Here is a 23612-nt window from a genome sequence, read left to right on the forward strand (position 1 = left end):
CCCCCCATGTTCAAGTTCTCTTGTAGGTTAGTCTCGGTGCACTTCTGCCTTCCGTTTTTCTATTCCAAATCTCCATGCACATTACAAATGGAGATATGAGGTCAACACATGACAACGAATAGCTTCTTGACATTACACGTATAACTAAAAATACTGGCATTGTATAACAAGTAAAATCTTATAACAGCATAATACTTTACCCTATCTTTCCCTCACATACTCGGAACTTTTTTCACTGTCTATACTATATGCAGTAGAATATTTTAAACATAATACGGGCAAACAGCTTCACAGGTAGCAGTACCTAGAGATAACTAAAACAATAAAAACAATTTCAACATATGATATGCAGTCAGACAGTCTCACTAACTGAGTGGATACTTGGTACTTGGAATAAAAAAAAAAAAACTTGTGAGTACATTTGAAGTTGCATAGAAAAATGAAACTGGGGCGGGTATGGACTGAAACAAATTGTCTAGTCTAGAACACCTGAGACAAATGTTACAACGCATCCACTTTGGACTAAAGGGAAATGACTGGGTACATATTATGTAAACTTTACATAACTCTTTGTTACATTGAAAAAAAAAACCCAAACAACATAAGGGAACAGAAATTCTGGAAATTACAAGGTTACCAAAGAAATTGAACAATTTTTTGGGTCTTTCATCAGAATGGAGTAATTTCATTGCTAACTTACTATTCCGAATAAAAAAATGGGAAAGGACTTTAAAACTGAATGTTCCTAGTTATTTTTAAAGTGAAATGCAGAACTCAAAAACTGCTCTGAGGCGTCTACAAAAGCAGTAAGCTGCAGAAGCTCAAAATTTTATCCCTGATTTCAGCTTCAATAAAATGATGTAAAATACAACATGCACCTTAATATGGGACATCAGCCTAAATATTATCTCAGGAGCAATCTCTGTGCCCTATGTCTGTGCTTTTCAGTTTTTCAGATTATAAGCTTTCTGCCTCGAGTCTTAGTATACATACTAAACAGAACAAAAGGTGTCCATCTCCTCTACGAGTTAAAAAACCCCCCCCCACCAAAAAAACATCTTTGCTGTAGTGCTTTGGTGTGATATTTACTTTGGTGCACCATCAAGGCCTTCTTTCCTTCCTTTTAACAACACCCATGAGTCCGAGAGCCTCACTTTTCAAATGAATAATTCGCGTCTTGTAAGATGATAAACTAATATAAAATACTCTAAAACAGCATCCTATACATCATGCACTTACCTTGTATGTTCAACCTCAATTACAATTTTCATCATTTCTTTAGCTCCATAACATTCACAAAAACATGTTAACAATAATCACTTTAAAAGAGTATGACCCTGCTGAACCAGAAGGTCATGGATTTCACGTTCAAAACACATTATCAGCAAAACCAACAGCGTTTCTGATCGTCATAAACAGACAAAATTTGTAGAAAATACACCTAGGAAATGGCACATCAATCATTCTGGGGAAAAAATTAGCCACTTTTCTGACCACTCATTCCCTTTCTTCATAGTTGTCTTAACTTTATGACAGAAAACAAAAGTTAAGACCACACTACTTTAGAACTATCTATAGGGAATGCTGTCTCTTGATTTTTTTTGAGTACCTGTACAGTGACCTTGGCAAAGGATTTAAAACAATAAAAAAACTGAACAGATTCTTCCAGTTAAACGGTTAGAGCATCATACCATCATTATTTGCTCTTGTTCCAATTTATTGCAGTCTGCTAGCTAAAAATACTTTGCAAGTACAAGAGGTGTTTTTCAAGCAAAAAAAAAAAAAGGGGGGGCCTAGCAAGCAGATAAATTGTGCAAACTATTATTTATGCCCAGCACAATTTTATTCCTGAATCACTGCTCATAGTTCTAATAGTCTGCACCTTCAGTAACAGACTTTGAGCTTGACATGCAGCCACTTTCTGAACTGGATTTGATGTTATTAAAAGCATACTCAAAAGGAGCTACACGACTGCAGTTTTCAGATGGGTTATTTATTTTTGAGACAGATGAAGTCATCAGGGATTTATTGGGCCATAATGTCTGACACATTGTCATTTGACTATAATTGAAATCTTTCTATTTTCTTAATCTGTATAGTCAAAACAAAAATAAACATGATGTAAAAATCTGCCGCAAATTGATTATAAATAAAATCTTTAAAAAATGAAAGTACATGAAATTTAATAATTGGTGAAAAACTTTATTTCGAGAAAATATAGAAAGAATGGACAATGCCACCATTGCACATTGCCATCTTTGAAAACTTTAAAAAGATAAACTGGATTTGGAATTAATTTACATGAAGAAGTAACAAAAGGAAAAACTACAAAATGGTTCAAGATTGGACATAGTCATCAATTCCAGGCAAGGTGCTGTGACATGTCAGACATTATGTAAATATATATATATGTCCCATGTGATATATTCCTTTACATCTGTACTGATTCCAATTTTCTTGCTTCCAATCATGAACATTCAACTAGTTACAAAACCTCTTCAGTTCATTCACACTTTTCTGTCTAAAAGGAATCAGTTCTATCAAATTTTGGCAAACATATAAATTAACACATTTCTACAAGCAGGGTGACAAGGTTCTTGGGAAAAGGCTGGGGAAATGGAGAAACGAAATATTCTTCACCCACCCATTCAAGCAGCAACAGAGCAGTGTGTTGAACAGGGCACAAGCTCAATCCCATTTGCTTCCAGGGGTGTCAGTCATGACTAGGCTTGTATAAAACCGGCATGTTTTTCCATTGATTTTTCATACACACAATGTGAAAAATATTTTGAAAGCCCTTAAATCTAGTATTTCCACGTAAAATTATGAAGAGGGTCATAAATTCTAACGATTTATGATTTGGGTAAATGTATGAGATACAAAAGAATGTAACTGTATACCTAAAAAAAAGGTACAAAGAGGCTAGAAATACATAAAAGTCATGCCTACTAAAAAGCAAGAGCTGACTCTCTCATCTCGTGATTTTTATCGCAATTACAATGAAAAACAAAATGTACAAGTGGTATTTACAGATAGACTAGGTCTAAATCCATCATACTCATGCCATGATTCCACAAAGATTAAAAAAAAACAAAACACAGACCATTTCACTCTGACAGTAATGTGGATACAAATAAGTCAACAAAATCTTCAGCTTCTTTTTCTGTTTGTTGTTGCTGTCATGCCGCAGAGAAAATCTCAATTCTTCTCAGCCACTCGCATAAAAAGACAAGAGAAAAATCCGGGAGTCGAGTCGACGACGAGAATGCAGTGGAGCCATAGCAACAAGGTGATAGACAGCAAGCTTCAAAAGTATCTCCATGCCAGCTGTGTGTCTTCCCATTCTCTCACATGTAAGGAGGAAAAACTGCCACTACCTCTTTCCTCCTCCCTCATCCAAACAGACAGACAGGCTACCACTTCCACGGTGGGAAACAAAGGCAAGCAACATAGCGTGTGTGTGTGTGTCTCTCTCTCTCTCTCTTTCTCTATCCCACTTCTCCTTCAACGATCTCTTCTTCCAGCCACTTTTTACCATTTAAGGCCTGGGAAAATAAATGTGTGCCACAATTAGATCGTGTGCCAGTGCTACACTAAAGTGGTGCTTTCATGGAGAAAAATGACTGTCACTATCCTAGCACTTTTCATTATAGCCATTTATATCCTGTTAGTATCTTTGAAAGTAAAAAGATTCTACGATACTACAAAACACACAACGCAGTATTAATTTGATTAAGGTAGTATCAAAAATAAAAAATAAACCGTAACTGAGAACTGCAACCAAAATTTGAACTTTCACCTGTGTTTGAACCACCAACCAAAATAAACAAAAACATTTTCATTGAATTAGTGCTATATATTATGGTATCTGTATACCAGAAGTGTTAAACAAACGCTTCTTTTCTTCCATAAAAGTAAGAAAAATGCTCATGATTAAGGCTGTATTTCAGTGGCGCCTGAACCAGCTTGTTGCGACAACTGTTTTTTGACAATAAATTAAGTTTTTTCCAAATGAACCAACAGTCAGGAAGGCCAGCAGAAACTGGGAATCCTACTCTAAAATAATTTTTCCCCCACCAATAAAACTTTGCAGTATAATCATCAAATAAAAAATAAATAATCTAGAAAATGCTAAATATTTGGGAAAAGCACAGGGGAACAATTGTAAAAAATATGTGAATGTTTCGTAAGTGTGAATGAGAAATTTTAATTCTCTCTTTTTAGTCATTGTGCAAAGATCAAAACATTGCCTTCAGACTACAGGTTAGGAGTGGGTTTGCTGGCTTTAACAAGCATTATCAAGAATTAATTTATCAAAGCTTTGAACATAAATCATTGATGGTTCAGAAGTCCTAAAAGGCAGGTATGCTTCAACATACTAATAGTAAAATAAAGCACCTGAAGCAAAAACATTAATGCTTTGGAGCCTTTGTTTGTTTCTGCAAGCATGTCCCCATAACTTTTATTTAGATAGCTTTCTGGTGCCTCTATTCAATGAGATGACTGTAAAAGCCCATTTTTTTTCTCTTCCGATATTCTAGACATTTGTAAATAAAAGCTGTAACTATTTTTGCAGGATAATGTATTATCCGAGAAAAACCCCCCCAAAACAACTATTAAACCATTTTGTGAGAAAAGAGGGGAACACTGCAGGTGAAAACAATGTATAGCAGACAAAGATGAGCTGATTAAAGGGAAAAAACATGGCACACTCACTATGCATGGCTCACATTTATTACTCCTGACCAAAGATTTGTATGAAACAACAAAGATAAACTTTCAAGTAAAAATAATATACACAGATATCAGGAGAATCAAAGCAGCATATCCGCCACATTTATCTTCTAACAAGGACCCATCAAGCACAAACCCTATTAATAAGCCTGGAAATATCTAAGAATAAGAATACACTAAATTTTCATGCAAAATCAAGAATAACTAATCACATTCACAGCTTTTTTAAACACCAAAAACATACTACATTATATTTCTATTTTTTAAAAACCCACACACACATTAAACAGCAATTATAATGCAAAATGTTTACCATCAGGGCAGAAAAAATAAAAGAAAGAGAAGAGTTTCATGACTGTGTACAAGACAAGGGTAGGACTGTATGAAAAGTATGCAAACAATACGAGCTTTCTTATTCTAACAGGCAAAAAAAGGATAACTCAATAGTACCGGACTATAGGACTGAGAAAGAAAATACAAGCAAAAAGGGTAAACAGGTTGACATTCAGAATCTGGTAAGATAATGATACAACCGCCCGCCCCCCTCCCCCCTTCCCTCCTGCACCCCATATGTAGCATTGTTTGGTTCAGTTGTCATAATAAAGGTGACTTACAGTTGGATAGAAGCAAGAAAGACAGGCAGAAATAACACAAGGAAAGAATAGACGTTACATCTACCAGTGGCACCCTCAAACCACCAACTGTATAGTATTGTAATCATTTCCTTACTAAGCAGCAAAGAAGCCAGACAAATCCCCCTCATGAAGCCCGACATATACACAGACAGGCAAGACAAATGCACAGACAGACAGAAATGATAGAAAGACAAAGACATTCAGACATCAGACCAATACAGGGCTAGAAAAATGGACAGATACACACATATACTTGAAATACGCAATCACGTCAAAACCTAGAAGGAAGTGGTGTCATGCCAGGAGGCTGGATATAAATGGTGGTGCTGAACTACCAGGAATACTTTTGTGACATAAAAATGTAACGCAGCTTCACTGACTTGCATTGTATCAAGATGCGATTCATTATATAAGAGCTCATTTACTGCTGAGGCTTCAGAGAGTTTGGAACCCAATTTTCCGAGCATAGTCTGTAAAGATTTCACTGATATTTGGCATCTGTATAGACATGAACCCCACTCACCTTCAATAACAAATTTACTGAAATTCAAACACTCCTAATAATGATTTTACATTTTTTCAAATCCATCCTACAATTCAAGATCTTTTAAAAATACAACAAATCTTTCTCAGTGAAATCCATACACTGTGTTGTAAGTTCACAGATTTCATTGACTTATTCCCACACACTATGCACAAACTAGAATAGTAGATTAATTAAAAATTAAGAGACATGCTGGCTGTCACAAAGTAAAAGAGGAGTCCACACGTGTAAAGCCTTGCAACATTTTACAGATTCAGCACTATTTTCTCTGTCAACAAAGTTTCTCATATCGGATGTGTCAAACTGCCACTGACACGATGTTCCAACTAAACACAATACCAGTCACAAGCAGGGGGAAGGAAGGAAACGAAAGCAAACTATTGTGCTGGAATAAAGCTAAAAGCAGTGCTAGCAGGGAAGAGGAAAAAATCACAGTCACAAACTATAAAATCATTACTATCACTTCACAAAATGTATATGCAAGTTCCTCAATGACTAGATCTGCAACTGCTTAATGTTGGTGCCACAAGCAATCCCTGTGACCGAAAATGTTCAAATGTTGTAGGAGACACATAATACATTTTAGCTTTAGCTTTAGAATAGTGACAGAAAAGCACTATAAACATGTTGATAGTGCTGTGGTGGACAGATGGGCTGAAAAGGATAAAGAATAAAGACGAAAGACTCAATCAGTTGAAACCATGCGACCAGTACAGTAGCAGTCGCAGGCTTGTTCTGCCATAAGAACAGTACAGAGGTGATGTATATACATTTACTTCGCAGAAAATTCGCAGTGCACCTCACAGAAAATACCCCAAATTATGGGACATAAACTTCAATCTTTTGGCGGGAAACTTGCTTTAGCGAAGAAGACTTCACACAAAGCATCGAAGAGTTCATGGACAGTTGAAGTGTGTTTTTTCTTTTCAGGAAAATTTGTTTTTCACATGAAACAATCACGACCCAAACCCAACAATCACGACCCAAACCCAACAATCACGACCCAAACCCAGTGGCTCCAGGACAAAAACGTTAGTGTACTTCAAAAAGGAATTCTGGCATATGATTAGGGTAGACAATTTTTATGTTTCTATACGTCAATACGATTACCTTGTTCTAGCATTCATCCTAAAGTGTCATTTGTGTAACACGTGTCACTGTTTGTGGCAAAAAGATCGGTTCAGGTCCAAATTTGAAATGAACCAGAAGCAAGGTGCAGTGCCCTTTAAAAAAAAAAAATGCGGATTGCAAGTAGGACCAACAATAAGCACCACTACTCATGTCCTGAACATGTCCAGAAAGCATTCATAACAACTAAATTCCATATTTACTTCAAAAGCAGAACATACTTTCCAAAATTACAAAGGAAAGGATCGGGAGACTCATACTACTACTTGCACTTTTACAGCTGTCTTTGGCAGTTGCCATAAAAGTGCCACTACATAGGACTTGAACACATACTGGGCTTACCTGTCTTCTTAAATGGAGCATTGCAGAAAGGATCAGAGGAGTCAGACCCAGACATGACCAGATCTTCACGGCTTTTCACGTTAGAAATACCTGTAGGAAGAATCATAAAGACAAGACTAGACTAATTTTTTTCCCTTCAAAGCATAGCACCCTACTAAACACTACAAAGGTCATTTCAGGGAGGCAGCACTTTATCCCTGTTTGGAGTTTTGAGTAAAGAGAAGCACATCGACACAGTAATAGTTATATAGTGCAGAGGAGAAGCAAGAGATATAGACAAAAATAACAGAGGAAAGAAAAGAAGTAGGATCTACTAGTGGTGCCCTCCAACCACCAGCACTTAGTGGGTGGTTGGCGGGTGCTCTGGTGTGGTTTTCTCTTTCTTTCCTATCAAACATCTATCGTCTTTATCTCCCCTCTTCCTTTTTTGTGTTTTTTACTCACTTGTAACACCTCTAATCTTTGGCACTTATATGACTTTATTGTGTTGCAAGTGCCGTAAAACACTTACTAAAACTAAAACTGACCAGCACTTAAACCCACTTAGGACACCAGGCTCAAAAGAAATATTCCATAGGCCCTCACTAACCGTGAACATGAACATTGCTGGTCAAGTTCGTAACCTAGTATGCTACAGGTTGGTAAAGACCAGTGCTTCTCACTAATATTTCTACACTAATCTCAAATTAAAATATTAAAATATCAATGAAACATATCTCCCCCCCCCCCCTCTCAACACTACCCATAATCACCAGAAACTTATGACACTGTCTAAGGGCTCAAGGACAAGCTACAGCTAATAATCAGATTCACATGGGTTGAGAAGAATATTAGTTCAGAAAACCCCCTCCAAACATTGACACAATCATGGTGAATTAAACAGACAAAATCGAGAAAGGGATCGTGCAGGAGCTACCAGATATAGGAATGGCATTGTTACAGCATCTTCATTGAGAATCCAAGCTTAAGGCATTTTACAATAAAAACGAATAGTTTGTATGATAAAAACTGGCAGAAGCATCTTTCTTTTTCTCTCTCTCTCATAAACATGCGTGTGTGCACACACACAAACACATGCACGCACGCACACACACACATTCTCTCTCTCTCTCTCTAGCGAGTCTGGCATAACGAACAAAGGTGAGGAATAGTCAGCTGGGGGTGCAACACAGAGACGTCTATTTCCTTGTTTATTTTAATTGACTTATGTGTAGTGCAATTTGTGAAAACTGGAAAAAGTGTGTAGCAGATCTTGAGAAAAAAAATGCAGATTTGAAGCGCAAAAATAAGAGGTCATGAAACGCTTTGTGAAAAAAACTTTCAGGGGGGGGTTCTATCAGAGATGATTAAATCCTGAGGATTGGTTTAAAAGTATGGATATTTGCTTACAATGTGTTTTACGATAAGCTCTCCATATATGTAATATGTTAAGTCAACCAGCAGATCTTTAAAGAAAAATCACTATGCTACTTACCTGAAGACTATAAATTTCCAGAGCCCACATGCAATGAGGACAAAAATGGATAAAGCCGTAGCAACTGAGAACATTAAAATATATGACATGATAGACAACAACAATACAGCTGTATACATACTTGTGTTAGAGCCTCGTCTGATTTTATCAAACTCTTCTCCAAACATCATATCATCTGTTTCAGCGCCAAAATTGTCATCTCCAAATGGATTCCACTCTGCCAGATCAGCTGAGACAGGCCTTGCAAATCTTTGAGAGCCCCTGTATGTGCACGAAATGGGAATGGAACCATTACAAACTGAAGCTGCAGTCAAGTTACAGAAGACCGTCATGTCCACTTTCTCCATAAACATATCACAACAGTTGTGAAAAGGCAAAAAACTAGAAGGAGCATACCACATCACAGAGCCCACCGAATATCTGATTGCAAAAAGAAAAAAACCCCCAGACTTTTCTATTAACCCTTCGAGTGGTAGATTATTTCTGAACTCCATGGTTTCTCAGCAGCAGATTATTTTTGCCTACACTAAACTGACAGAAGGTAATGCAAGAAAAATGGTCATAAAAACACACCCTACTGAAACTAGAAACATGTACCAAACATCAAAACAACCACAAATGATTGAAGAATAAGAATATATATATGTGTTGGACATAAATTTTCTACTCACATTTACTTCTGTGTTTGTTCATTTCATTTGTGAGCTTTTGTTAGAGTGTTCAGTTCAAAGTTTGTAAACACAGTTTGTGTGGTAAGCCGTGATACATTCAGGAAAATGATGCGTAAATGGTTTACAACTGAAACATTTGCTTCACCCTCTGTATCACCCTCATACAGACTGTCAAGAAGATTGCGTACGTTTTGATTTGACCGGTTCTCGAAACAAAGTTAGCTATACCAAAGAGTCTACATAACAAGAGGGGCCACTCCTCTCTTAAAGCCAATTAAAAAAATGTCCTCAAAATTCGGTGGCGCCCTTTTCGCAAATGCCCATCCTTTGCGAACAGAGTTACCCTACTTGTGTTAAAAAAATCAGAGTGAAACTAGCAAGTTTTATAATAAATTTCGAAAGAACGCTTCTTTAAAATGGTTACGCTGACAAAAAACCTTTTCCGGAGGAAGGGGTGATTGTTTTCTTCGTTTAATTTGACTTTAGAATGAAAGGCGAGAGGTCATTAAAATTTTTAAAACATTAAAACTCCGCACTGAACGAACCTGAACTGCTGATGAACAGCAGTCGATCTGTGCACGCAAGGAGGTGCTATTCCTATTCTTCTTCTGGAAAAACGAAAGAGAGTTTCAAAACAGACTGCAGCGCCATCTGAAGCAAAGAGCAGACTTCCGGTGGACACTTTTTTGGCTGAGTGGACCATATTGTTACGTACTATCTTTGGTTATACCAAGAGCTATCCTTTGGATGGTGCGCAGCTAATGTAAACAGAGTCAGTATTACTGAGTCAATAGCAGAGATGCCAACCACAGAAAACCGAAATGAGTATTGGGAAATAAGAAAATGTGTATTTTCAGGGGAAAATGTGTATTTTCCACGACCGACCAACTAGTAATAGCAAAAATTACTAGCTCACCAGCTCGAAAAAGGGAGCACACACGCGTACAATATACATGTATCCAGTCAACAACATGTCAGTGTTCAATGTCGTACAGGGGTCTTGTTTGACTTAAGTATTTCAATCTATTATATATTTTCCTCTCATTATTATATAAAAAATAAATCCTGCTTTGAGAGTGAAGGGCCTAGAACAAGAATTTCGACTATCAAGAACCAGTCTGGGTGTCATGATTCATATTATGAACTGACAGACTCAAATTATTGCTCAAACTCAGAGAAGAGAAATAACTTGAAAGGCTCAAGTAGACCCGTGCACTGTGAGAGTTGTAACAACCGTGGGAGGGCAAGATGCAGTGACACTGAAAATCTTCCAGTCCTGAACAGAAAGCTACAACATACAAACATACACCGTAGGTATAATTTACTATCACCCATCCAAGTAGATGTAGGTATAATTTACTATCACCCATCCAAGTAGGTATAATTACTTTCACCCATCCAATGAAACGCGAACACTTTATTTCAATAACACAGACTTACTTTATTTCAATAACACAGACTTGCAAAGTATGAGGGGTCCCGATTCCGCACACAGCCTGCACCAACGCGCGCTTAGCAGAAAGCTCTAATAAAAATTCTGAAATGCGCTTCCAAGTTTTTGTCCTCTGGTGTTGCCTTAACCCCCCCCGATAGTATCTTAAACCCCAAAAAATAAATAATCTCCTCCCCTATTCCGTAGTCATATTCTTTGCAACGCCGTTCCTCCCACCAAAGATGGTCTTTACTCACACGATGCCGTATTTATTTATGACGCGAATGCGCGCAGGTTCAGTGACCGGTCACGATGGCGAGCCAGACAATCTAAAAATCGGACGACGCTCGTATTTTCTTTTCTTTTCTTTTTTTTCACAAGCGACAGCCAAAGCGACGAGTCCGAGTGTTTATTACATTTTATTTGCACGGCGACATTGCGTTTATACTGCACAACCTGCATGCCAAAAATGTTGCGTTATCAGACAACTGCTGGCAAACTTCTTGGTGGTAGCGAAAGCGAAAGTAGATCTTGATTTTCCTGATCGAGCCTCGGTGTCACATACGCTTCCGCCTGCCGCCATAGCTGCCTTTTCGCGTGAAAGTGAAACGTACTCTCCGGACGCGGAAAAGCTGAACGAATATATAATATCACGATCGCGACCGGCAAAAATGAACTTACTGGCCTTATCGGACTTGGTTTTCATATACAGTATTCCAGTTCTGCGATACTGATACTAAGCCTTTTGAAAGATGGGACTTGAGATAATTAGGTTTACTCGCCCAAGCTGAATCTCGTATTTTTCGCATTCCAGGAAGCGTATTTTTCATGAAAAGTCGTATTCGCGTATTTTCGGCAAAAAATCGTACTAAAATACGTAAAATCGTACTGGTTGGCATCTCTGCAATAGTTTTATTCATAAAAATGCCTACAATTCAGCTTCCCACTTGGGACAAAAAAATAAAAAGGGAAAACCACTCTTCTTTTGTTTTTTAGAAGTCCACAGTGTATGGATCCACAGAAACTTTGTGGTGAATCAGAAAATTTATCACCCTGTTATCGCGAGCACCGCTAGGGGACCAACAAGGTCTTTGCAACTATAGCTGCAAGCACCGCTCAGAGGGTTAAAAGGTTTTAATTGTAGATAACCCCAGCCTATAAGATAGCATTGGATTTTAATTTTAAAATTTCAGGAGTAATGAAGTATTAGTAAATGCTTTGATACCAGGTTTAATAAACATGTTTGAGAAAACCATAAGCTGGATATTTTTACACTGCATTGAGGATCTAATGAGTTAAAAATAATGATTATGGAATCTCAGGTGTGATAGCTTTGCATTTGATGTTACTGATATACAAAGTCCAGGGCTCCCCCTCATTAAGATGAAAAACATTTCCAGGCTTTTCCCCAGTTTTTCTCCTGAATTTTGTAACCATTGTCAAAGAGATATTACTTTTTAAAAGATGGGCCGCACATGACATTGTGACGCAGACTACACCCCTGATTCTGATTTCCTGTCTTTCTCCTGGTCATTTTCGTTTTCATTCATTTTCATGGCGTTTTCCCGACCAGGAAATCTGAAAATAAAATTCCCGAATTTCTCCCATTTTCCTAGTTGGGTGGGAACTCTGAAAGTACTTCAGAATCTTCTAAGGGAGCCAAACAAAAGTTCACTTACAAAGGTGGTGGAGAGCTTATTGGAGTTGTGGTTGCTGACTTTGATTTCACATCAGCTGGAGCTGTCAGCTGTGCCCCGTGGTAAGCCCTGTAGAGAGAACACGATGAAAAACATGAGGACAGTGATTATACATACTGTATGGACGTCACATCAGTATAAGACAAGATATGATAAGTCTAAATCTTACTGACACTGAGGACAAGCATTGATATTGAGAAGAAAATTCTTTCCAAACTTTCTGAGGTTGTCGATTTTGAATTGTATTTCACAATAAGCCAGCTTGATAACAGCCTCCTTACTACTGGGACAGATCAGGTCAATAGTAACAGAAAAAGAAGCGCTAGAAACAGTCCACACTTGACCACCTATATTTTCACAGATATCATAAATTAATTGCATTTGAGTTTGTTTTTTAAAATTAACCCTATCCGTACGTAATGATTTACTATCGCATCCATACGTTGTGGGGCACTCTGTACCTCCACTTTCCAAAGAAGAAATTTACTCGTTAATCCCATCCGTACCCTTTGTATAGCAGTCTGTCAAAATTATTTTTTTGAGAAATACTGAAAGTTTCAAAGAGATCTTCGTACTAGAAGTATTCTAAAATGTGAAGAATACAACACCGGGGGTACAAAATTGTACGTGATAGTAGTTATTAAGCTTTTGTTTCATTCCAGTTTCAATCTGTAATTTCCGACATTTCCAATACAAATATTATTACGTTCTCTCAGTATCTATTATGTTCTCTCATTATCGTTTATTCACGCTGTTCTGTTCTGTAACAATTTATGACAGTGTGATGTCATCAATGTGTACGAACTCGATGACGTACTGGAGAGAGAGAGAGAGAGAGAAAGAGAGAGAGAGAAAGAGAGAGAGAGAGAGAAAGAAAGAAAGAAAGAGAGAGAGAGAGACAGAGACAGAGAGAGAAAGAGAGAGAGAGAGAGAAAGAAAGAAAGAAAGAGAGAGAGAGAGACAGAGACAGAGAGAGAAAGAGAGAGAGAGAGAGAGAGAGAGAGAGAGAGAGAGAGAGAGACAGTCACAGAGACAGAGTGAGAGAGAGAGAAAAGAGGATTACTGTAGGAGCAGTGCGCTGTATATGTTATTTGTACTTGTATTATTGTACAGCGCATTGAGCACTTCTTTGTGGAAATGCACAATGTAAATGCAATTTATTAATATTATTTATTATTAAGTAAGGCGGAAAACCAGTTATTTTAGTAGGGAATGTGCACAAATTGCCCTTAACTGAATTATCAGTGCTGCCCCTGGTCATATAAAAATAATATGGTTAAAAACTTAGCATCTTTCAAAGAGTTATTGAATAGTAACAACTCTCAAAGAGATGATGAGTATAAAGCAATTATTAGTAAGAATACAAAGAACCATATTCATCAAGAAGAAACAAAGCAAGCAAATGAATATCAACAGTTTAGATCTAATTGTTAGTATTTTGTTATTTTCCTTTAGCTTTTATTACCTATTCCTAGCCCAGCGGGGAGGACATATACCATTTCCCCAAGCGCTGCACATAGAAATTAGAATTTGAAGTCATTTTTGCAGTCACCAACCCCACCAATTAATAAATGAAAGGAAGAAAACCCCACATGGGGACCCCTCCTGATCCGCAACTCAGTTCAAATGTCTAATGCTCTTTCTTAACTACAGAGCTGATGAGATTCATGTAACTTAATTGAACATTGAACACATTTATTTTTGCATTGGAGCACGAGTCAAATCAAAGAACAAATAATTAATTCTGTTTATGTGCTTGTTGGTGTGTAAGTGTCCTGTGCGGGCTCTGAAGATCTAAGTCTGATTGGCTCTACATAAGAGATTCAAGAACAAATGGTAAACTTATAAAAAGTGACTTTGGCTGTCTCTCCAAGAACCTGAGGCTTTTCTTTCAATCTTGCATGCAAAATCCCACAAAAATCCCGGAATTCTAGACACAGGGATTACTGAAATAACATCAAACTTCATGGACCCAAAAATACAAATGTTGACTGTGCACAAAAGCATGTCATATCACTGAATGGATTGTATCCAAGGGGAGCACTTTCACTTAGTGGCCTTCACTTCATAAAACATATTAAATTCTCTTATAAACTCAGCTGTGTTCAATCTCCATAAAGCTCAACTGGACAACGCACCTGAAAGCACTGCCTTTTCCACCCATTGTCAGGAAAGAAGTGTCACTGACATTCCGTCTGTGTCGGTTCACCTTGCTATCTGCCGGAGGATTGAGTAGCACTGAGGAGGACTGGGGAAAAAAATACAAAAGAGAAATAAGTCAAGATAAAAGAAAGAAGAAAAACAATAACACTATTATTGATTCCAGTAGGGAATTTGGGGAAAAAAGTAACAAATAGAATTCGAGGTTCCATCAACACCAAATGTTAAATAAAATCAGAACACACATTTTCCATAGCTGGTCACCACAGTGTAGCACTTTGTTTATGTAGAGCTAATGTGTCTTTCTCAAGGCCACATCCAATACACAACGAACTTAAAGACTGTAACGCTTACACACTGTTCCTGGGCCTGAGCTTACTATATAAGAATGGCTTACGTTTCCCATCCAGACACGAGAATGACCATGTTCTGCCAAGAACAGATCAGGATTAAAGAAACTCTGAGAAGAAGTGGAAAGAACAGAGTTGGTACACCTGCCCTGATTAACAACTCTCACAAAAAAAGTTTTCCTCAAGTATTGAATTGAAGTGAGGCATATCATTAGAATAGCAAAAATAATAATAACGGTAATAATAATAAAAATGCAGATCATTTCTATAGTACCCACTCCCGTAAAATACAGCAGAAGGCGATTTATTACTACCTTCATCTTAAAACAAAATACATGTATCACTTGTACATAACAGCCAATTATACTATCATAGTTCAATCAATGACAAAATACACATCACATATGAACATAAGTGTACTATAAATAAGAAAACTAACAGAGAGATGACATTTCATGAAGCATGCTTTTAAATTAGTTTTCAATTTTGCCTCCTACTTCTTATCTTCTTTGAATCATCAAACAGAAAGGAGAAAAGGTAAGTTGAAGAACAGAGAGAACAGTTTGAGGGGGGAACAAACAAGCTTTTGTTTGTGACAGCTACCAAAAAGCAAACGGGCGCTATAACTGCTATTTCGTGTCACAGATGTACACAAGCAACAGATGGACAGGGGCCATATAGTATATAACGGTAGTGAACAGGCTGCAAGAAAAAGAGGTAGAAATAAAACCAAATCAACTGCATTAAGATGTGAAAGAAGATAAGATATATATCCAAAGACATAGAAGACATTGAGAGCATGGAACTCACAGTAATAACACAGAAGACAATTGAAGTACTAGACTACACTGCAATAAGCACTAACAAGTTAAGTTTAGAAAGCAGGAGCACATCGGTACAATAATGGTAATCAAGCAAAGGAAGAAAGCAATTATGCTCTACAACCACCCATGCCACTAATGAGTAGTTGGAAAACAACGGCAAAAATCAACAAAAACAGCAACACTAGTAAAAATAATATCACATTTTACTAGTTAAGAGGTAAAACTCTTTCCCTCAAAATCAACCCATATACTACGTCAGAGTATCTTTGGCACAACACAAATTAAGACATTTTGCACCTTCCTCATCTGCGAAATATGATGTCACTTGCAGAGAAATGAAACAAATAGCTGAAAGATACCTCGTTTGCATACTCATAGCCAAGAGATGAGTAAAAAATTTTCTAGTGTGCAGACCATGATGAAAAGAAAAAACCCAAAACAAAACTTAGGAAAACAACAGAGGATACATCAAGAGGCAAAAGGTGGACCCTCTTCTCCACCCTCGAGGATCTTGACTTTGCCGACAACCTTGCACTACTCTCCCATACCAAACAGCACATGCAGGAAAAATCAAACCGAGTCCACAAATACGGACGCCAGATTGGGTTAAGAAAAAGCCAGAAGAAGGCAGAAGTGATGACACTGAATGTAGGCTCCCCAACGCCGATTAGGGTGAACAACACAAACCTCCCTATAACAGACACATTTACCTACCTAGGCAGCATAATCAAAATTGACGGCGGCAAAAAGGAAGACATCATGAACAGACTCAGCAAGGCAAGAACTGTACACAGAAGTATGATCAACATCTGGAAGTCAGGACACTTTTGTATACAAACCAAGTTGAAGCTGTATAACAGCTGTGTACTATCCACACTCCTAAATGGAGCTGAAAGCTGGAGCATGACTGATCATGACCGTACCAAGCTATCTTCCTTTCATACAACCAGCTTACGCCAAATCCTCAGAATCTTCTGGCCTGACAAGATTTCCAACGCAGATCTGTTACGTAAATGTAAGCAAGAGGACATGACCACCATAATAAAAAGGAGAAGATGGAGATGGATTGGACATGTTCTGAGAAGAGAACCAGACACTATTGTGAAGACTGCCCTCCACTGGACACCCAAAGGACGTCGCAAAAGGGGCAGACCCAAAGCAACCTGAACACGCACAGTAGAGTCTGAAATGAAGTCCTGGAATCATTCGTGGGGAACGCTGACCAAGATGGCCCAAAACAGACAGAGCTGGAGATCCTTTGTTGCTGCCCTAAACGCCAGGTGGCGTAATGGGTAGTAAGTAAGTAAAAACTAAGGGCAAAACAATCAAAATAAATCACTGCATGGAAGTGGGCATGGCTGAGCCAGTCACAGAAATAAACAATCCACATCGTACTGCACAACACAGAACACTTACCGGGGTCTGTTCTGAAGAGCTTAGCTGTTTCGAATATGGTGGTTTCGGTCGCTTGAAAGAATGATCACTGTGAGAATGCGAGACACTGTCAAATTTTGCCTTGTTCCCAGCATTAATATCATCTTCAATCTGAATCAGCTGGCCCGTCTTCACCTAAATACAAAAAGTGTGACATCATCCATAAAATAAATTCAATCTCAATACCTCCCTCTATTCCACCCTCAATATGGAAAAACAAACAGAAAAAAAACTGTAAAATTTTACAATACTATAGGATGCACTGAAAGTTGAAAAACAAAATGAGAATTGGAATAAATCTGTAATAACAAGAGGGCTGCAGATGAAAAAAAAATGTAGAACAGGAATGATAGTGAGGTCTTTACTAATATCTTTGAAACATAGAAAAGAAATCAACATAGAAACATAATTTTTGGCATTCTGTTCTCTTGACACCTGCATTCTTTTTACAAAAACATAAATGAATATTACACAGACAAAAATGGCAATAAAAATAATAAATATGATAACAATGCTACCAACAGTGACAATAATATAATAAAGAAAATTACAATCTTCAACTGTTGCAGCTCTCATTCCCTTGAACATTTATATAGGTACCGAAATTAGTCAACACAAATACACACCCAAACAACAGCATACACATAAGTCTTCATTTGCACTATTCTCTACGAAGTTTGTCCTCATAATTACATGCCTGCTCGCATGCATGTATGTACTCATGCACGCACACGCACACACACACATACACACAAGGCTCTTGTCAAGATCATGAATTAGAAGAAAACAATATGTGAGGCATCGTGGTGAAATCAGGCGCTCTTTATAATAATAAAATCGAAGATACTGGCATTTCGGTTTGCAAATTTTGAATAAATTTTTGCTTTTTTCCTCAACACCTTTCATGCCCATTTAAAAACACATCTATAAGTGGATCTTACTGAAAAACGTTTAGCAAAGGCACGAAAAATGTAAATATTCAGTTTAGAAAGACTTTCAAGTTATAGAAATCAACAAACTTCGAAGGCCATTTTCTCTGTAATTTTACCTCTGAAACCAAGCTACCCCCACCTCTTTCAACCATAAATATATGCGAGGTATGCTGACAAAATGAGTTATTTCTCAGATTTTAGCCTTATGGAAATTAATACATCAACTTTATTGGTGAAGTTTGTACAATTTGTAAGTTTGGAACAATATAAGACATGGTAGAATTTAACGAAATAAATAAATCTGACTCCAGTGTCGATTATCGGCCAATATCTTCATTCTTCGATTGGGAGAAGTAACTCATTTTGTCAGTACGCCTCATATATTGACTTCAATTCAAGATGGATTGGCATTTTTTTCACAGAAAAATAAAAAAATAAATAAGCTTTAAGATGACACCAATAACTCACTGCGTCGTGACACATATTTATCTGACAATAAGGCAACTTTTAACAAAATCGTTTTCTTTTTTTGTTTTGGCAAAACACCTATAATGTCCATTTAAAAGCACATTTCTGTGGGCATTTTAATTAAAAATGATTACAAAAAAATGTTAATTTGCAGTTTCCTAGGTCACTCAAGCTTTTGAAGTTACGAAACTTTGGGGCAATACTCTCGAGATTCACCTCTGACACATGATGACCCCTACCTTCTTCATTGCAAATATCTTGACTTCTTTTCAAGATAGATTGGGTTTTTTCAATCAAAAGAAAGACAAACGTACAAGCTATAAGATAATACCAGTAACTCCAATGGCCCAAGAATAGATGAGAGGCTGAAAACATTGCGTCCTGACACCAATAATATGTTCCGTGCAACCATGACACAGAAACTCACTACTGCCTCACTTACAGCATTGTTGGCCAGCCTCTCTCCAGAGGCTCCTTTGTCTCCGTGGGGAGCAGTGAATGTATTTGACAGCTTCTGCTGCTGCTGTAATTGCTGTTGCTGCTGTAAATGTTGTTGTTGCTGTAACTGGTGCTGTTGCTGCTGTAGTTGTTGCTGTTGCAGCTGCAGCTGTTGTTGCTGTATCTGCTGTTGTTGAACAGCATTCGGATACATCTGGTACATTCCTACAGGATGCTGAAACAAAAGAAGACAAACCGTGAGCTGCTACTCCAGATTTTCCACAAAAGTGAGGTGGTGATCATAGGCTGGTCCACAAAACAGGGAACATTTGACTTTTTATTCTTCTTCTAAGAAAATGGTTTGCTTCGGGCGTTAAAAGTGATATCAATGCTATAGTAAATCTAGTTTATTGAGTAAAGAATGTTTAGTTTTAGTAAGTGTTTTACAGCACTTGCAACACAATATAAGGTCATATAAGTGCTGAAGATTAGAGGTGTTACAAGGGAGTATCAAACAAAAACAGGAGGGGAGATAGTTTTAGTTTCAGTAGAGGTTTTACGGCACTCGCAACTGCATAAGGTCATATGAGCGCCAGAAGATTAGAGATGTTACAAAAGAGTAACAAACATAAAAAAGAAGAAGGGGAGAAAAGGACAATAGATGTTTGATAGGAAAGAAGAAGCAAACCACACCAGAGCACCCGCCAACCACCCACTGAATAAAGAGAAGCACATTGACATAAAACCAATCAATTAGTCATGGGGAAAAAACAAGAAAGACAGAAACTAGAGAAAAGAAAAGAGAAATTAAAGAAGTAGGATCTACTAGTGACTCCTCTTACCAACTAAAAATGTGAAAAATAGACACCACATGCAAGCAGACAGGTTGTGAGTGTATTCCAGAAGCGTTAGGATACAAGAAGAACTGGAATTGAAAAGGCAGTCTTTTTTTAAGCTGATGCTAAATAAGAACGTCATTTTTATCCACCAAACAAGGATCTGAAACATCAAAAACTTCTGTCCCTCGGAAAACTCCTGAACTCCTTATCTCTAGCAAGCCGTTCCCAGTGGCTTGTGGTTGGAACCGTTGTGCCGGTGAGCCGCTGTGGCTCAGGCACATTCCTTTACAACGATTTCGACATCAAATTACTTTTCAGCAATTGCAGGAAATAGGTCTCTTTTACTGGGAGTTCATTCATTAGATGAAAGACTATCAAAATAGGTTCACTTGTTTCGATTCAATGACCCATTTAGTGACGTTTTTGTCATCTTTAGATTTAGTACCAAAACAGGGCCCCTGCATAGTGGGTTTACCACCCTCGGAGATAATGATTTTAAAAAATCCTACAGGAAGCCACCCAGTTCAGCCATAGTTTGCAACCACTCAGCAGTTTTATCTGTTGCACTTCGCTTTGCCAGTAAAAGACACCAAACAGAAGTACAGGATGCAGACCACATTAGAACACCCACAAACCAGCCACACTAGAAACAAAGCAAAACACTAACTTAAAAACACTAAACAAAGAAAATTTTTTAAAGTTTTAGTAAGTGTTTTACGGCACTTGCAACTCAATAAGGTAATATAAGTGCCGAAGATCAGAGACGCTACAAGAGAGTAACAACCACAAAAAAGAAGGAGGGTAGATGAGGACGATAGATGTTTGATAGGAAAGAATGGAGACGTAGAAAATGCAGACCACATCAGAGCGCCTACAAATCAACCACCCCAACTAGAAACAGAACACAACACCACAAACGTAACAAACCTAATAAAAAAAAAAAGAAAAAAAAAAAGGAAAAGACGCCGCAGACACCGACCACAGTACAGCACCCAAAACTTGAAACAGACCATAACACAACAAATGAAACAAATGTAACGGTGCGAAACAGAAAAAAAATAAAAAGATATAGAGGATGCAGTTCCTATCAAAGAAACCCCCCAAAAACCCACCAGCACTAACAACATGCATTAACGTAAAAATTAAAAATAAAATAATAACGAACTTAAGCAAAAATGAACAAACAAAAGATGGTCAACAAAAATACGTACTTGTGGCGGCATGAACTGCTGCTGCTGATGGGCATAGAAAGACTGGGCAGACTGAGGGGCTGGGACATTAGCCTGAGGGACGCTGGCCAGTGGAGATGTTTGCTGTGGGCTCGGGTACATCGGGGACACGGCCACGCCCACCTGCCCTGGGTACTGGGGGGACGGGATGGGCTGAGGACCGACATCTGAAACACCAAAGAACAGATAAAATTGGGGCTAGTCAGTGATACTTCTCACATACAAGCACACTTATGGCGTCATGTTCTATAACACAGTAAGAAATAAGGAGAACATTTTCTCTCTTAAAGCACTGCTCATATTGATTTCGGGTTCTCAAAAATTTTTATTTTAAAAGTCAGCATGCACTATAAATAGTATAGGATTACTGAAGGTAAAACTTTTGTGTTTACATTCATCGATTAAGTTAAAATGTTCTTGTTTTTGAGGGGTTTTTTGCCTGTTGTTAGATTTCAACACCTACAGTACCATTAGCGACTTTAGTCGCAGATGCAACCAGGCACACTAAACATAATTAAACAACGAATGGATGCACTGCACTGAAGTAAATACCAAAGGAAGTCACTCTATATGATAGCTGAATGGTTGATAAACCTCTATGAACTCTTATAGCGTGTTTCTTGGGCTGCCAAGTTTTTTTTTAATCAGAAAAGATTCTACCACGGCTCAAGCATTCTAAATTGGTGTGGTATTTGAGGTTTTTTTTACTATATGAGCCTTCGGCACTGTAAATGTTAATGAAACCAATTACACAGTCAGAACACAACACCATTACTGTACTGTCATGTTGATGGCAGTTATATAACTAAAACTGTTATTACAGTCTAAATAGCATTATGGTAAGCCAGTAGCCACCATTGACTCCCTATAACAGGAAAAATGTGACGTCAGCATTCGTCATTAAATCTGACATTACCATTCCATTGAGGAATTAACATTTTGTTCTTCTATACAAGTTGAGAAGAAGCAAAACAATCCTAGGAAAAATTTTGAATTATGACTTTGTCGTCACATGTCAGAGTAGCGAATCAGATCACTACAATTACAATGTCTTGCCAAAAGAATCGACTTATTTAAGTTAACCAAAGCACATCAATACAATGACTGTTATTACAGATTGGAAAAAGCAAGATAGACGAACAGAAACAACAAAACAGAAGGAAAGTAAAGAAACAAACTATTACAGCAAAAGAGCTGTAGGCAAGCAAACGAACACTTCAAATTCTTTGCGAAAAGACAAACAAAAAAAAAAGATGAAAAACACATGAACTCAAAAATAATTATTGAAGCTCAAACAAAACTTAAAACATGATAAATAGAAATGAAACAGGGTGTGCAAAGAAGTAAGACCCATAAATTATATTATACCTTCTGTCCCATACATACACAGAAAACCACTGAGTAAATCACACTTAGAATCCCCCCCAAAAAACATGTGGTGGGGGGGTGTAGAAGTTTAACTCACCGACTGGTGTGTTTGGATTGCTGGCGGTGGGGCGGCGTCTAGGAGCTATGGAGGTCTGTATAGGAAGTCCCAGAGTGGCTGTGGTAGCAGCGGCTTGACCCCGCGGCCTTTGCCTGGGCGCCACTGTAGTCCCCTCCATGTTGGGTGTACCGGAACTACTGTCAGAGGATACAGAAAAAGGTTGGGTTTGACAAGATACAAACCAAAGATTTCTGGGCAGAAAAGACAAGACCTAAAGAGGGAGACACTGCTGAGGTGACAAAAATGGTTAAATTACTGCTGAAGCACAGTGCTGAATTGAGTTCCTGGTAATAAAAGGGTTTAGTTAAGATATTCCGGAGGAGTCTTCGATTCTTCAATAGTTTCAATCCCAACTGGTTGCTACACAAGGTCTGACGGGGGCTGTAAGTTTGTGAAATCATGTATATTAAATTACTCGCTTATTTTTCGCACAATATCATTGAGTTTAGCAACAATATATACGAACCAAAGTAAGAAATATTTTTGTGTACTTAATTCTTATGTTTTGATAGGCACATAAGTGGAAGAAAATTTTGGTGAAAAAATAATCCTGTTCCCATTTTTTTTTTTTAATTGATCAAAACCTTACACAAAGTAAATTTCTGTTCTACACACAAATCTCTCTGAAAATAGGAGCACCAACTATATACAACCGTGAGCAAAAGTAAGGGCAATAGGCATCAGGCATGTTCTTCCCTAAACAATGACTAAGTATGTGCTATAAACATTTTTTAAATCTTAAGGGAGTTTAAGACGAGTAAAAGGCTTTCTTTATTTTACAAGATATTATTGCCA

The 23612-nt window shown here is 37.7% G+C and overlaps 1 protein-coding gene across 1 annotated transcript in view; it reads right to left on the reverse strand.

Annotated features, from left to right (window-relative positions):
- The window catches only part of LOC101853451 (BMP-2-inducible protein kinase), a 45871-nt gene that overhangs the window by 9316 nt on the left and 12943 nt on the right, over positions 1–23612 (reverse strand). Inside the window, exons 10-17 of the mRNA XM_005095089.3 lie at positions 22797–22954; positions 21314–21498; positions 19268–19498; positions 17408–17560; positions 14796–14905; positions 12640–12726; positions 8979–9118; positions 7384–7473 (exon numbers count right to left, since the gene is read on the reverse strand). Coding sequence (XP_005095146.1) covers positions 7384–7473; positions 8979–9118; positions 12640–12726; positions 14796–14905; positions 17408–17560; positions 19268–19498; positions 21314–21498; positions 22797–22954 — 1154 coding nt within the window. The remainder of the gene's footprint in view (positions 1–7383; positions 7474–8978; positions 9119–12639; positions 12727–14795; positions 14906–17407; positions 17561–19267; positions 19499–21313; positions 21499–22796; positions 22955–23612) is intronic.

This window comes from Aplysia californica, unplaced genomic scaffold (genome assembly GCF_000002075.1).
Source record: "Aplysia californica isolate F4 #8 unplaced genomic scaffold, AplCal3.0 scaffold00095, whole genome shotgun sequence".
NCBI classification, from domain to species: domain Eukaryota; kingdom Metazoa; phylum Mollusca; class Gastropoda; order Aplysiida; family Aplysiidae; genus Aplysia; species Aplysia californica.